Source organism: Doryrhamphus excisus, chromosome 8 (assembly GCF_030265055.1).
Source record: "Doryrhamphus excisus isolate RoL2022-K1 chromosome 8, RoL_Dexc_1.0, whole genome shotgun sequence".
Taxonomy (NCBI): domain Eukaryota; kingdom Metazoa; phylum Chordata; class Actinopteri; order Syngnathiformes; family Syngnathidae; genus Doryrhamphus; species Doryrhamphus excisus.
This window is the reverse complement of record NC_080473.1, coordinates 16650001-16665626: the sequence shown is the minus strand read 5'-3', so window position 1 is coordinate 16665626 and position 15626 is coordinate 16650001. Positions and strand designations below refer to the sequence as shown.

Below are 15626 nucleotides of genomic sequence, written 5' to 3'. Positions count from 1 at the left end.
GTTCACTTTAGACAACTCTAGAAGTCCAGAGTCACGTGCATGCAGAGTGACGGCAAGACTTGCCTGTTCTGTGTCCTCCTCCCTGTCCACTGTGGCTGTGGGCATGCGGTAGTGTATGTAGGCAGAGGCACCGGCGTCATACTTTTTTCCGACATGCGGTGCCACTGGAACAATATCCTGCATATGAAGAGAAGACTGTGTCAATTATTTGAGCATTGGTCAAACAATTGTACAATGACACAGATTTTGTACAACCACCATAATTGGGTGTGGCTGAGGTGGGGGCAGGCTGGCCACTTTTGCTGCTCTCGCCTTCTCCACCTGCAATGCCTTCTTCCTAGCGTTGATTGCGCTGGAAGAAAACAGTCACACACACGTCTCTCACCATTCCGGCACCTAGACAAATTAATCCAAAATACTCACCGATTTTGCAGCTCTGTTTCTTTGAGCCGCTGTGATTTTAGCTCAATGAGTGCTCCTCGAAAGCGCGCTGCGGCTTTCGCATGATTCTCTGCTTCCTTTTGAGCGATGGCCACCAGGTCAGGTTCCTTGTGCAGATAAAGGACCGTTAGTATATGTGTGTGTGTTTTGTGGTACCCACATTCATAGACAAAACTGTTTTTTCTCATCTTACATTTTCTTTGGCCATCCTCTGTCCTTGCCCGACGAGTTGGAGACTCTGCTCATAAAGCGCCTGCAGCGCGAGTAGTTTCTCGTTCCGCTCTCGCTCCCATTCCTCCCTCAGCTCCTCTTCCAGCTGCTCCAACTCACTGTGCCGTCTCTGCTCCACATTCTGGCGCATCTGCAAGGCGATGAGTTTCTGCTGCTCACGAACCTGTCAGGCCAAGGCAACAGGTTGGTGGGTGTCAGCACACAATTGCAAGACAAAGTTGAGACCACGTGCATATCAATTAAATCAAGTGAGGCTTTGGAGTCACAGCATCTTTCGCAGCATATTACAGCAATATTCAATGCAATATGTTCCCTATTGGCAGCATAACGGTGTCCAAGTTTTTCTTTACATTGAAAGATTTTCTCTTTAATTTCTTGATCATGAAATTAATTATTTTTCAAATTAGGCACAAATAAACATACACAATATATACAATTGTTTGCACCAAAATAAAGTGCAACAGTGCAAAATATATATATACTATGTAAACAAAAGCAAAAGGTACTATTGGTTCTCATTGAAATCCTTTGGCCCCTAAAGCTCTCCTGTGTCTAAATGACTTATTCCCTAAAAACAATATACAAATGTCAATATCCACAGTGCAACAATATGGGCAACAAAACAAGAACACATTGGTATTAGTCAAAAATGGTGGAAGATAACTGAAAATTGTCGAGCTCATCGCGCTCGTATTGATCTACCCTTGTTTCCACACTAATGTTATTGTCTCGGTGCCTACTGGAGGCTTAGTAAGTGTTATGATCTTCGGGTATGTTGAATTTTTTGTGCCCACGATCTGACTTTGGATCTTACCTGCAAAAGTTTCTTAAAGGTTCAATAATACTTCCGATGTGATGAATGTCTTTGTCGTTTTGTTTGTGGATCCGTCGAGAAATTGTGACGCTATTGTTTTGCCTTTTACACCATCTTACGAGTGGAAGTGGAAGTTGTAGTTTCATGCCACGCAGTCTGAATGTCGTAAAATATTGGTTATTTACCTGTTGTATTCGCAGTTTTCTCCTCCTTTCCTTTTCCTCGCGTATCAACTGAGCCTCCTCGTTGGGGCTCAGTCTTAATTTTACCAACCCTCTCTTCATGTTCTGGCGGTACGCTGGTAAACATGTCTCTGTAGCAACATGCAGCTAGCAGCTAAGCTTATTAGCCGAGCTAGCTAAGAAGTCGGTCGTATCGACTGCATTGCACTGTTGACGTGATATTGGGGAAAAACGATAAAACGTTAAAAATGACTGCAGATTGCTTACGACCGAAGAAACAAACCCAAAGTCATTTCCCTGCAGTACCAAAATCCGTGCAGACTCAAAAGAGTTGACTTTGAATTCTCAACAACGTCACTTCCGTTTGTTTAAACTCCCGCCGTTCGAGTGCGCCTGAAGTCCTCTGGGCTGTGTTCCAAATGACGCACTTCCACACTTAAACTTTGTATTTTTAGCGCATATGTTCGTTCGCAAATATTCGGGTGATTTTAATCGCATATATTTATAAAAGCCGGAGACGTATTTTTGAAAATAGAGTCAGTACATTTTACACCATTGGGTGGCGCTATTTTCCACCATCCATCCAATAGAGGACGGCGAAGAAGAGTAGGAGGAAGAGGCGGGACTTCAATGGCAACTGGTCAGAGCTTTTTTGAGAGCATAAATGAAGTGGCTCACGCCATCGCTGGATGTAATACCATAACGCAAGGGAGTAAAAGTTATTTCAAACTGCTGAGAAAACCGCAGGTAAGACATGCTTAAATGAAATAAGCTTTGGATATGACTGTACCTGCCTTCATTGTGCAAATAATGATTATGATCCATGATTAGCATACAGCTAACGTTAGCCTGCTAGGAAGACACAACAAAACTGTTTTAAATGTTGCACACATCACTAATATACAGCTTTAGTTATCCGTTGTAAATTGCCAAACAAGTACCTACACATAGGTAAATATAGTGTTTGGTGGTATTGTCCATTAAAGGTAAACAGTATTCGTATTCTAGTTGTACTGTTTAATTCACCATATATATATGTATGTGTGTATATATATATATATATATATATATATATATATATATATATATATATAGACATACATACACACACACACGTTACGCTATTCGTTTCATATTTCGAAGCACTATTATAACGCTATATGTCTGTCGTCCACTTGTCAGCTTTGACAGCATGGCCAGCGGCCCAGGAGTGAGGGTGAGCATCGAGTCCTCCTGTGAGAAGCAGGTACAGGAGGTGGCCCTGGATGGGACGGAGACGTATGTGCCGCCACTGTCCATGTCCCAGAACTTGGCCAAGTTGGCACAAAGGATCGACTTCAGCCAGGGATCTGATTCAGAGGAGGATGGCACCGAGGGGGAGTCCAGGGAACGCGAATGGGGCAAGCAGGAACCGGAGGAAGAAGAAGGTATCATGAGTAGGGCTGGGTTAAATGATTATTTCTGGAATCGATTCATCTAAAAAATAGATTTTTGATGCATCGATTAATCCCTGAAAGTCCCTGACTAGTCCCTGAAAACATAAACCACAAACACATGCACAGGTTCATAAAAATATATATTTCAAAATGATCTGCCCATATCAATAAAGTATAATAACATTATACTACTACTAATAATAATAGAAATAAAACTAACTATAGCGTGTATTTGAGGAGTCTGTGTCAGTTAAAAAAAGTGTCAGCAAGACGCGAGTGTGTGCGGAGTGTTTTTGTGTGGGCTCATGCTCTGTGTTTTACGTGGTGCGGTCTGGATGAATGACGGGTAGCAGCTCCCGGGTGCTTCCTCAATATGTGCTGGCGCATCCCCGTCGTGCTTTTGTGATATGCCATCTCAATTTTGCATAGGTCACAAACCACCGCATCATTACCCTTTGGCGTGAAGTATTCCCATACTTTGGATACTCTGTTGCACCATCTTTTCTTCTGGCCGGACTCACTGAAACGTATTGCCGCGGCCGCCGCCATGTTTTGATTCTGAGTAGTGGTGTGGCGTTCGTGAACGAACAGGTCAAAAGAACTAGTTCTTTTCTGCGAACGAATGAACCGCCCATAAAATATCCGTTCAGTCCGCCGGCCGTTTTGTTCATGACCGACACGGCACTAGTTGGTGAGCTGTTGCGTCGGAACGAACGTGAACATGAGTGAACGGACTGACTCGACCCGACTGACCGGGTTTATGTACGGGGGAGATCACAGGCTAACGACCAATTGACCGAAATGAACTATGTCATCGATGACGTCAACACGTCGTCCCAGCCTAATCATGAGGAGAAGTTTGGACAATTGTATTAGTTGATACGTCAGTGGACCGTCACAAATAGATTTCTGTTCCATTCGCCCTCACTCATAAACATTATAATGGGACTGTCTGTCACGGTGGCATTATTCCAACACCATACGGTACTTGGCAGTATGGGATGAACTTGAATTGTAAAAGGACATGGCAGAGTGACTGATGTTGCTGCTTTGTGGTTAATGTGATGAGCACATCTTGCACAGGGGCTAGTCAGATCTACTGTGTTTGATAACACACATGTAAAGACAAGAGAACAGCAAGAGAAAGCAAACACATAGGGAAGACAGGAAGCAACCTTATGTACTACATGTACATCAAGTTTGTAAACAGTCATTTTCTGTGCATATTAAATGTGACATGCGTCTATCTCACACAGGCACAGTGAAGTTCCAGCCATCCCTGTGGCCTTGGGACTCGGTGCGAAACAACTTGCGCAGTGCTCTCACAGAGATGTGTGTCCTCTATGATGTTCTTTGTGTGGTGAAGGAGAAGAAATACATGGCACTTGACCCGGTGTCTCAGGATCCGTCTATGAGCAAGGTGAAGTGAAAACACATTCCGGCCAATATAACGTGTACAGTCATCCGTCCTGTATCGCAGTTAATTGGCTCCAGAAAGTGTGATGAGTAAATTTCCGCAAGATGGGATCCCTCATGTATGAATGAAATATTTGTGTAGTTTTTCTACATTTGTCCGTGTGATGTATATTTATCTTCAGTTCTATTCCCACTCAGTCCTTTGCTGATGTCCAGACTCCTCAGGTGATCCAGTTGATGAGTAAGAAGAAGTCGTTGGCCACAGCAGCGCAGCTCCTCCTGAAGGGCGCAGAGAGGCTCAACAAGTCCGTCGCCGAGAACCAGGAAAACCGGCGGCAGAGAGACTTCAACTCCGAGCTGCTGCGACTGCGCTCGCAGTGGAAACTACGCAAAGTCGGAGACAAGATCCTGGGAGATCTAAGCTACTGGAGCGCAGGTGATAAAGCTCCTCGGTGGCGTGTCGCCGTGCCGTCAGCCAAGTTCATCAAGACTTTAACGACATACATGAAGTGGTCATGCCGTGTGTGAGGATCACAGAAAACTGTTGTCTCATCACAATCACCTTTTTCCACGCAGGTTCTCTGTTTCCTCATCATGGCTCATTTGAGGTGATAAAGAACACAGACATCGATCTGGACAAAAAGATCCCAGAGGACTACTGCCCCCTTGACGTCCAGATTCCGAGTGATCTAGAAGGATCCGCCTATATCAAGGTAAAGGGATGCCAGATATGAATGTGTTAGCCAATATGTAAGCATCGCTTATACCACTAAGCACCCCGGTGCACCACTTCTCAGCTACAACAAAATAGACTATATGCTATAATGTATGATGTATATGATGTAATAGTCATCCATCACCTGTATCTACTGATACAGCAACTGGAAAAAGGGTAATAAGTCCACCCCACTCCTACTGCGTCCCCAGGTTTCTATCCAGAAACAGTCTCCAGACATCGGTGATCTCGGAACAGTCAACTTGTTCAAGAAACAAACAAAAAGCAAAGCTGGTATGGATCGGAGCAAAAAATGGGACATTTCCTAAATTTCCTAACTTCAGCTCTTCTGATCCTGCTCCCTGTTGAGTTCCACAGGTTCCCAACCGTGGCACATGAAGTTGGAGGCGGCTCAGAATGTTCTTCTCTGTAAGGAGATCTTTGCACAGCTCTCCAGGGAAGCAGTCCAGATCAAATCCCAGATCCCTCACATTGTTGTGAAGAATCAGATCATCTCGCAGCCCTTTCCAGGTGGGAATGCTCTCGAGCACACATTTTTTAACCTGCAGCACCAATTCGTCTTTTTCGCTCTGCAGGCCTGCAACTGTCTATCTTGTTGTGTCATTCGACGGTCGAGAAGAAGAACCATCGAACGTCTCCAGAGAAGCCCAAACCCGATGAACATCTTTACGTTCTTGAGCACAACCTGCATCAGATGATGCGAGAGGTGAGACGGTTTGTGTCTCTGAATCTCCCCCCCCCCCCAAAAAAAAAAGATGCTGATTTAGCCCTGAAGTTCCATCCAGCCGTTAAAAAACTGCTTCCAATCCATTGGTCTTCGGTGTAGTTCCACAAGCAGCAGCTGAGTTCCGTGGTGATGCCGCACCCTGCCACTTCCCCCTTTGGCCACAAACGCATGCGCCTGGCTGGCCCGCTGGCCTACGACAAAGCCGAGATCGCCGGCTTGCAGCAGAGGGAGGGGCTCCTGGAGAAGATCATCAAGCAGGCCAAGCATATCTTCTTACGTAGCCGGTAAACCATCGACCACCATCTTTCACTTCAGCAGCGTGTACATGTCAAGCGATGGATGCTGTGTGAAACTACAGAAATGGCTCGCTATCCGCAGCATGCATGTTGTCCACGATAGACGTCCTCCAAACTACCTGCTGGAAGTAAATACTACTCTGTACACACGGGCCCTCTGCTCTATTGGCTGGGGAATCACAGCAATGTTGTACACGATAGACGTGCTTGAAGTAAATACTACTCGGTACACACGGGCCCACTACTCTATTGGCTGGGGAATCACAGCAATGTTGTCCACGTTAGACGTCCTCCAAACTACCTGCTGGAAGTAAATACTACTCGGTACACACGGGCCCTCTGCTCTATTGGCTGGGGAATCACAGCAATGCAGTTCTTTTCAAAGGGGGGCGTGTGATGTTGTGCATACGCTATTCAACTGCTTGGTTTGCAGGACTGCACGGACCATCGATAGTATGGCCAGCCGGATTGAAGACCCCCAGATCCAAGCTCACTGGTCCAACATCAACGACGTATACGAGTCCAGTGTCAAAGTGCTGATCACCTCTCAGGGCTACGAGCAGATATGCAAGTAAGTCACGGAGCAATGCACGACAACAAAGGAGCCCGGAAGGCAAGGGGGTCCAAACCTTTTCCACAGAAGAAATCCAAGAATGGCTCCCGGGCCACGCTTTGGACACCCCTGTTCTCAGGGAGCGGGAGGGGCACATGTTCAACTGCACGTGTGTGTGTTCAGGTCCATCCAGCTGCAGCTCAACATCGGTGTGGAGCACATCAGAGTGGTGCACAGAGACGGACGCGTCATCACTCTGTCACATCAGGAGCAGGAGCTGCAAGACTTCCTACTTTCCCAGGTACGGCTGCCAGCGTCTTAGTCGGGCGGGGTACACCTCAAATGTGCTCTCGTCCACGCGTGTTGTTGCAGATGTCCCAGCACCAGGTTCATGCCGTGCAGCAGCTGGCCAAAGTGATGGGCTGGCACGTGCTGAGCTTCAGTAACCACGTAGGCCTCGGCCCTGTGGAGAGCATCGGCAACGCCTCCGCCGTGACGGTGGCCTCCCCTAACGGCGAGTACGCCATCTCAGGTGAGGAGGGCTGCGTGGCACGGGAACAGCTTGGGCATCAAATCCAACATCACTTATGCACATCCGCATTGGCGTGCTCCCCTTTCTCGCTCGCTCCAGTGCGTAACGGTCCAGAGAGCGGCTGCAAAGTTGTGGTCCAGTTCCCCCGTAACCAGACTAAGGAGCTGCCTAAGAGCGATGTGATCCAGGATGCCAAATGGAGCCACCTCAGGGGGCCGTACAAGGAGGTCCACTGGAGCAAGATGGAGGGACGGAACTTTGTCTACAAGATGGAGCTCCTCATGGCTGCCCTCACCCCCTGCCCTTAAACACAACCCCGCTACATCTGCAGCCTGGAAATGGACGACAGAACACATGATGTGACGTCATGTTCCAAAAATCCATGCCCCTTTTTATTCTCGAGGACTTTACAAGACTTCAACATGCTCACTCGCTCATGTCGTTACACTTTGTTCGAAAATAAAGAGCGTAGTCTGCTTGTGCTAGCGTTTTACTGTAACTCCTCCTCCTGCGATCACATGATACATGTGTATGTGTGCTGGGAATATATCAAATCAATGAGAAGTTGACTGCGACCAGGTCATTATTCTTAACAATCATATCACATTGACAATAAATACAGTTCATATTCACAGTCGGTATAAAAAATAGTGTGTCTTGTATGTAAACATCCAACAGTCCTTCCTGCTCCACGTGTCCACATCAAAAATAGTCCTGACAGGTTTCCAAACAAGAAACGTGTGTCAAAGAGGCTGGAGCTCTGTTGCGTCATTTTCTGCAAAAAATGGACATTCAAAAAAACTTGTCACTAGCGGACTCAAATGAGACAAACCTTTGTACTCGTCACACCCAAACTAACGCAATAGATAACCCACATTCACACCCAAACTAACACAATAGATAACCCACATTCACACCCAAACTAACGCAATAGATAACCCACATTCACACCCAAACTAACACAATAGATAACCCACATTCACACCCAGACTCGTCATGACAGTGACGGGAAGAGTCTTCCACGGTTTGGCTTACAGTAGTGTTTATTCTAATACAGTATGGAGATTGAATGGAATGCATGTATCAGTCACATGACTCTTACCAGGCATCTGCTTCCTGCGTCTGCATGCCAATATCTTCTTGTAGGCTTTGTTCATGAGCCACATGCTCAGCATGAGGAGGCCCGTCAAGCAGCCCAACGCCACCGCCGACACCGACAGATATTGTAGGTCCTCGTAGAGCACCTCTGTCCAGTACAAATACACACATAAAACAAATGGAATATGCTCAATAGGACACACGCCGCAGGGATTGTCCACATCCACTCACCGTTGACTTTGAGGACAAATCCTGCATCCTTGCTGTTGCCCGACACATCGGTCACCGTGACCACATAATACCCGGTGTCCTGCAGCCGCAGGTCCGACAAGGTCATGGAGCCATTGTGGTGGGTCCGCACCCTGCTGCTGTAATCCTCCGTAATGTTGGTGAACACCCCCGGCTTCCAGGTACCGATGGCGCGGCTCACCGAGCTGGACATGAAGGTCCAATGGAAGGTGGGAATGTCACTGCAGGTCACGTTCACGGAAAAGAACACATCCTCCTGCACGGATCTGGTGAGGCTGTGCTGGTCGGATTGGATGGAGACGGCCCCAGCTTGGAAGATGGAGAGGAATAGCCATTAGCAATAGCAATGAAAATATGGCATTCCCATCGACAGATGACGGCTGGCAGTACGAAACCCGTCCAACAGGCCGAGGGGCAACCATTGGAGCGTTTGGTGTTGGTCCTGCGAGTGTTTATCCTTGCTCCAAAGCATCCTTGTGTCGTGTTTGCTTAATGAGGAACAGGTTAAGAATTTCACACGGGAATGCCAACCTCTGAGTGAGTGCCAACCTCCGAGTGAGTGCCAACCTCCGAGTGAGTGCCTTCGTTCAAACGTCACCGACTGACAGGCCTCAGTGACGCAAATATTAACATTTCAATAATGTGACTATGTGGGAAGGAATCGCTTACTCATCACAAAGTATTTTAGAATAATCCCTTCAGTGATGATGCAACATGAGCAGGAAAAATACAATCTCATATCATATCTGATATCATGGAGCTTGAATTTATTGTTTATTATTTTTGAATGAAAACCAAAGTGTCTGATATCCTTAAATTCATTTACGTTAAATTCATTCAGTTATTATTTTTTGAAATATACAGTGTCATTTATCCTGAATTCTTTGTTTATTTTTATTGAATGAAAACCAGTGGCTAATATCATTTATCGTGAACTCATCATTAATTATTTCATGAAAACCAAAGTGTCTGATATCATTTATCCTGAATTCAACATATAATTTTATTGAATGAAAACCACAGTGTCTGATATCATTTATCCTGAATTCAACATATAATTTTATTGAATGAAAACCACAGTGTCTGATATCATTTATCCTGAATTCAACATATAATTTTATTGAATGAAAACCACAGTGTCTGATATAATTTATCAACAGTTGATATCAACTCATCATTTATTATTTAATGAAATCTACACTGTATGATATCATTTATCCAGAATTCATTTTTTGTGAACAAAAACCAGTGTCTGATATATATTTTTTATTATATTTACCCTGAATTAATTCAATTATTGTTACACAATGTGTGAATTATTCTTATTCACACAGTTCAACGCGACTGAAAAGCAGTAGGAAGAATCCGAGCAGCAACCCTTTTTGTTCATGTCACACCACTGCCTGTTCCCTTTCTGTGTGCCAGTAGGAAGGAATAAAATGTCATGAGCTCTGCTTCCTCCGACTACTCTTCAGACATGTCAGTGTAAGCACGTTCCGGATAAACCAAAGCATTACCCGCTGCAAAAGTGGCCTCTCCTGTTTTGCAGCAGTAGACATGCTAGTGTTGACATGGCAGGAAAACAAAGACCAAGAGAACAAGCTAGCAACAACATCAATTAGGATTCCAAGTTTCTGCCTCTTTATGTTGTTGTGCAATTTGTCTAAATATTGTTTTTTGAATGAATGATGTTAGTTTTGATGTTTTAGACAATAGTTAATGAGATTGGGATCGGTCTGAGGAATGATTCCAGAATAATTGCCCGCATGCTAGACAAATACAGCCGCTGTGCAAATCATAGCTGGGTTTCCACATGCACACGTGCACACTTCCACTCTAATATTGGGCCAGGACCAGTGCCATCCATCCATCCATCCATCCACTTCCACTCTTATATTGGGCCAGGACCAGTGCCATCCATCCATCCATCCACTTCCACTCTTACATTGGGCCAGGACCAGTGCCATCCATCCATCCATCCACTTCCACTCTTACATTGGGCCAGGACCAGTGCCATCCATCCATCCATCCACTTCCACTCTTACATTGGGCCAGGACCAGTGCCATCCATCCATCCATCCATCCACTTCCACTCTTACATTGGGCCAGGACCAGTGCCATCCATCCATCCATCCATCCACTTCCACTCTTACATTGGGCCAGGACCAGTGCCATCCATCCATCCATCCACTTCCACTCTTATATTGGGCCAGGACCAGTGCCATCCATCCATCCATCCATCCACTTCCACTCTTATATTGGGCCATGACCAGTGCCATCCATCCATCCATCCATCCACTTCCACTCTTATATTGGGCCAGGACCAGTGCCATCCATCCATCCATCCACTTCCACTCTTATATTGGGCCAGGACCAGTGCCATCCATCCATCCATCCACTTCCACTCTTATATTGGGCCAGGACCAGTGCCATCCATCCATCCATCCACTTCCACTCTTATATTAGGCAATTCAGTGCAAAAGTGTTTTTATGGAAGAATGTAGTGATTTCCAAATGCCCCTGAACGTGACATGTGTCCTGACTGTGAGTGACAGTTGAGTTTCCTGATGCACTTTTGGCACGGTTCGTTTTGTTTTTTGTAATAAAGAGATTGTTGATGGACCCCCTCCTCATCATGCTTCCAACGTTCATGCAGACGGTACAAGACCATCTTTAAGACCTGTGGAGTCTTTTGCTGGAACTAGTTGGAGTTCTAGTACGAGTAACTAGTCTAATTTTTAGTGGGCTGACATTAGGGTTTTTTTTAATTCCTTTATGGGCGCATGTACGTGACCGGCTGCTAGGAGACCCGAGTTCAATTCCCCCCTCGGCCATCTCTGTGTGGAGGTTGCATGTTCTCCCCATGCATGCGTGGCTTTTCTCCGGGTACTCCGGTTTCCTCCTCCATTCCAAAAACATGCTAGGTTAATTAAAGAGGTTAAAGATAGCTGGGATAGGCTCCAGCACCCCCGCGACCCTGCTGAGGATACGCGGTAGAAAATGAATGAATGAATGAACGTGACCACAAAAGGCTGAAACTCTGAATGCCGTACACCAAAGAGACGTCTGGAGACAGGAAGTTGCGTGAAGTAAACAAACTGGCATTCAAAGCAGAAACATGTGGTCCGAGGATTTTTTTTGTTTTTTTTTAATCAAATTATGTAGCAATATTAGAACAAAATTGTAACATTACGGCAAAAACATTTTTAACTGTAAAATAAACATAACATCATACATACATAATAAACATAATAAACATCTGCAATAAGTTTTTCAATATTAGCAGAATAGAATAAGCATCAAGTCACCGTCCTATGTTGTAGACAACTTAGACACAGATAGACAGATAGACACCAAATGAATCCAGACCCAGCATCCATCAGTACAAGCCTGAGGCCTGAAGATCAGAGCATGGAAGGGACCATCAAATATTTACATTAGCACATCGTCAACGTCATCTTACCACATAACATCAGCTTTGGGGACCAATCAAGAAAAATACATTATAGTCTATCAGTACAGCGTGGAAGATGGTGCATTCAAGGACTGGCTCGCAACATAAACATGTAAAAACTGTGGGATTTTTAACTGTATATTATTATGTATATGTGTATATTATTGTATATTATTTTTGGAATAAAATAATTAGCCCACATTTACAAAATTGGCCTCCAACACAAAACTGAGTGGCAACATGGTTTGGTTTACAAAATGTACGATAGGAGTGACGCCTGTAACGTTTGGGTTTACCGTACGAGGCCCTCCCTGCTTCACTTCTTTTTACAATTGCGTGACCCTTAATAATGCCAAAATGCCACATCAAACATTGGCTGGAAGGTTGTTGGATGGGGACAGCTGGAGCCTGGAGCTGACTTGTTCCATTTCCTTTATTTCCTTTATTTCCTATTCCACCTTACAGGTTCCACCGCTTTTCTATGGACATTGGAGCGAGCTACACATGAGAGCGTAGCCGATAGGAACATCACACTCGGGTTTCCATGCTTGAAAGGTCAGTATACTCGCTTCAATATCAGCTTCAACCGCAAATGTAAATGTCTAATAAAAGCAATAGGTAGTGTTGGTAAAACATTGAACTTACCTACGTGACACATGCAGAGTGCCAAGCCGAGAAGCACACAAACATCGTAGACGTCCCAGAGCCGAACGTGCGACGTCAGCATCTCAGAGCCATTGGTTGAAGACCACCAAAAGAATCTCCTTCGAGTCACTTTACATTCTGCTCATTGTGTCCGTGACAAATGACGACCCACCTCCTCCCTGCGCTTTTTAAACGTGTACCTTCCCCGTGGCGGCCTCGCTCTCTCAGGTGCTTAACGACTGTGTGCTCATACCTGCACAGCCAGCCAGCCAGCACACCCACCAGACAGGTTGGGCGGGAGGCTGTTGGGTAAACATGCATTCGGGGCTCGCTGGAACTAACTTTCACACTCGTACACGCACACGTGCACACAGGAAGAAGGTGAAGTGTCACTCCTGCCCCTCCTGGTCGCCTTGAGTCCCTCCCCCACCCAGGCAGCAGGATTGGTAGCGACCCCCCCGCTCACGGTGGGACACACCTGGCAGAACGTGCCAAACAGGAAGTTTGCTTGTTTGTTTCACTTTTAAAGGCAAACACACACACACGTGATTAGCCCAAAGGCCTGAAGGCGGTCTTTGTCCCATAATGGCGGGTAACATCGGCCACCATCTAATACCATTGGGATTGACACATTTATTTAGTCATATGGTTGTGCGTGTATTCAATAATAATCATTTATTCATAGGTTAAATTGAGCCTCTTGGTCCTGGGGTTGTTTTGGGGAGGCTTGGTGATGACCTACCTCCTCGTCTTTGTTGACACGTTAGACATTAAAATAGCATCTTTAATTACGGTCCTGTGCCCAGACCAATATTAGTGGATGTTTCTCCTCTCTCGGTGCTTTTATAATCATCACTTTCACTTCCACGGTGACGGCTTTACTTTTCTGGGCGGACTGACGAGCCTTCTTAACGCCAAGCTGCGCGTGAGCCGTGTATTCTTCCGCCGCGTGCACTGCAACTAGTTCCTGAGTAAGGCTCGTGTTTCCGGTGGTGTGTTGTGGCGTACAGCCAATCATGACCAACTTGACTGCAGTGTAGCCCCACACTGACGGAAAATCATATTTGGTTGATGTTATAGGCCGTATGACTTCTGTGTTGATTACTCTTTATTTTAACTACTTACTACACTGCCCCGTTGTCTCCAAATATGTATTTAGTATGCGTCATACTGGTGTCAATTCATAAGTTCAACGCCCCTTGCAGCTTTGTCTTAGTCATCCCTCGTTTATCGTGGTTGATTGGTTAATTTAACACTATTCGCGCCCCCCTTCCACGCATGTAATCGCATCATAGTCACATTTACACTCGTATTATCCAATATAATTGACATATTATAAGATTTAATATTGACTCACATATTAGCATGAGCGTTCCTTGTTTGTTTTTAACTTCCGGTACTTCCTGTTGCGGCTACCATTATGCAACATTACTGACCCCTGGTGACCGGTGTACAATACTGCATACCACGTGTCTTTGAATGAGTTCTAAGAATGCGTTATGTGCACTGAGTTGGTTTACTAATTTTTATGCTTGAAAATGCTTAATTTCGTGCGTATTTTTTGACTAACCACAAAGCAGCACAGTTTTATTAATATACTGGGGAAAAAACATGATAAATCACAAAGCGTGATGTGGTGTGGTGACGAAAACTGCAGATGTTCAGTTAAGTTAAGAAACCATGACGCATTGGGAGTCCCATTTTCTAAGGGACATATATATATAGCACCCTGATGGAAATCCACTACCCTTTCTAATGATGTATTATACTCGGACTTCCTTCATTACAGTTTGTAAAGCACTTAAGTTCCAATGAAATATTGGAGACCCCAAAACTCTCCAAGTAGCGCCCCCTACCCATTTTTGGATTAAATTAGCCACTACGACCTGTTTGATGGCAACGTCTGTCATGGCAGGGCACACGTAAAAGTAAACAAAACCCATGTTGGAAAATAAAAAGGAAGTCGACCGTTTTGGTTTTAACCAGTGATTTCGGGGTGCAAACCAGAGGCTGTATTTTGACAAACTCCACCAAGGGACTTTGACCAAATGATCCCAAATTCAAACCACTTTCTGGCAGCCGAGGAGAGAAAGATAAATACAGAGGGAAACTTTCACACAAGAAAAATACATTAGCAAAAAAAAAAAACTCAATTATACTGTATATGTACACAACTCTCCAGAAATGCATTTCCACTCATGGAAGCAAAAAAAGGCCATAGGATTCATACTGTTAAACTTTTGAAGTGTTCTTTTTATAAGGTGGATTTTGAACTTTATAGCATTTTCAAGAACATCCATCTAAAATTCCAACAAGCTATGAAGCAAGGTGCAGAAACGCGTCCTTGTTCCTGCGCTCCTCAGGTCGTGTAGGGCAGCAAACAAGCGACACACAGCCAGCGTAGGTCAAGTAGGGTGGGGTTCGGGGTTGACGGGTGGTGGGGGCGGGTGGAGGGGACGTAAAACCAAGTGTCATCACCCCCCCCCCCCCCCCCCCCAGCCAGCAGCAAAACGGTCAAAGTTCATCGTTGCTCTCTTCTGTGACAGTCTTTGAGAAGTCCTCAGGAGTCCAGAAGTGTCCTTTCTCAAATGTCCATGAGTTTTTGTGTAGTTTTTCCTTCCGTTTTGTATAAAACGCGCACTCCAATCATTCCGAACGGGGGGGAAAAAAAAATGAAAAAGCTAAGCGCCCACGTGTAATCACACACCAAAGGCAAGGCGTTACAATAATTCATCAAAAATAGATATATTTGTGAAGAGCTTCTAGCGTTCATATATTCGTCAGCATAGTTTGCCGAGGTAAGGGAAACATGTTAA

At 45.1% G+C, this 15626-nt stretch overlaps 3 protein-coding genes across 4 annotated transcripts; 1 reads left to right on the top strand and 2 right to left on the bottom strand.

Annotated features, from left to right (window-relative positions):
* Positions 1–2: 2 nt before the first annotated feature.
* Positions 3–2048, bottom strand: LOC131134881 (centrosomal protein of 295 kDa-like). The gene is made up of 6 exons (XM_058080554.1): positions 1672–2048; positions 635–835; positions 424–548; positions 256–352; positions 64–177; positions 3–17 (listed from the first exon to the last, which is right to left on the bottom strand). The coding sequence occupies exons 1-6, from the start codon at positions 1768–1770 to the stop codon at positions 3–5; spliced, it is 651 nt and encodes a 216-aa protein (XP_057936537.1). The 5' UTR covers positions 1771–2048.
* Positions 2048–7963, top strand: med17 (mediator complex subunit 17). The gene is made up of 13 exons (XM_058079702.1): positions 2048–2415; positions 2851–3095; positions 4361–4524; positions 4737–4956; positions 5097–5233; positions 5448–5529; positions 5614–5766; positions 5832–5962; positions 6083–6267; positions 6713–6850; positions 7016–7133; positions 7205–7364; positions 7464–7963. Exons 2-13 carry the CDS (start codon positions 2861–2863, stop codon positions 7670–7672), a joined length of 1932 nt encoding a protein of 643 aa, XP_057935685.1. The 5' UTR covers positions 2048–2415; positions 2851–2860; the 3' UTR covers positions 7673–7963.
* Positions 7721–14240, bottom strand: LOC131134428 (V-set and transmembrane domain-containing protein 5). Of its 2 annotated transcripts, none has more exons than XM_058079704.1 (4): positions 14168–14240; positions 8694–9020; positions 8467–8610; positions 7721–8139 (listed from the first exon to the last, which is right to left on the bottom strand). In XM_058079704.1, exons 1-4 carry the CDS (start codon positions 14175–14177, stop codon positions 8108–8110), a joined length of 513 nt encoding a protein of 170 aa, XP_057935687.1. In that variant the 5' UTR covers positions 14178–14240; the 3' UTR covers positions 7721–8107. The 2 variants fall into 2 exon arrangements, with proteins under 2 accessions (XP_057935687.1, XP_057935686.1); XM_058079703.1 differs by lacking the exon at positions 14168–14240 and adding an exon at positions 12811–14141 and having other exon boundaries at positions 7723–8139.
* Between the last annotated feature and the right edge of the window lie 1386 nt (positions 14241–15626).

Coding starts and splice junctions, on each gene's coding strand:
- LOC131134881 (XM_058080554.1), bottom strand. CDS start 1,770: ATGAAGAGAGGGTTGGTAAAATTAAGACTGAGCCCCAACGAGGAGGCT. Junction 836..1,671: donor GAAAACTGCGAATACAACAG/GTAAATAACCAA, acceptor TTGGCCTGACAG/GTTCGTGAGCAGCAGAAACT. Junction 549..634: donor AGAGGATGGCCAAAGAAAAT/GTAAGATGAGAA, acceptor TATCTGCACAAG/GAACCTGACCTGGTGGCCAT.
- med17 (XM_058079702.1), top strand. CDS start 2,861: ATGGCCAGCGGCCCAGGAGTGAGGGTGAGCATCGAGTCCTCCTGTGAG. Junction 5,530..5,613: donor ACAAACAAAAAGCAAAGCTG/GTATGGATCGGA, acceptor TGAGTTCCACAG/GTTCCCAACCGTGGCACATG. Junction 7,365..7,463: donor CGGCGAGTACGCCATCTCAG/GTGAGGAGGGCT, acceptor CGCTCGCTCCAG/TGCGTAACGGTCCAGAGAGC.
- LOC131134428 (XM_058079703.1), bottom strand. CDS start 12,892: ATGCTGACGTCGCACGTTCGGCTCTGGGACGTCTACGATGTTTGTGTG. Junction 8,611..8,693: donor ATTTGTCCTCAAAGTCAACG/GTGAGTGGATGT, acceptor TGTACTGGACAG/AGGTGCTCTACGAGGACCTA. Junction 8,140..8,466: donor ACGCAGGAAGCAGATGCCTG/GTAAGAGTCATG, acceptor CATTTTTTGCAG/AAAATGACGCAACAGAGCTC.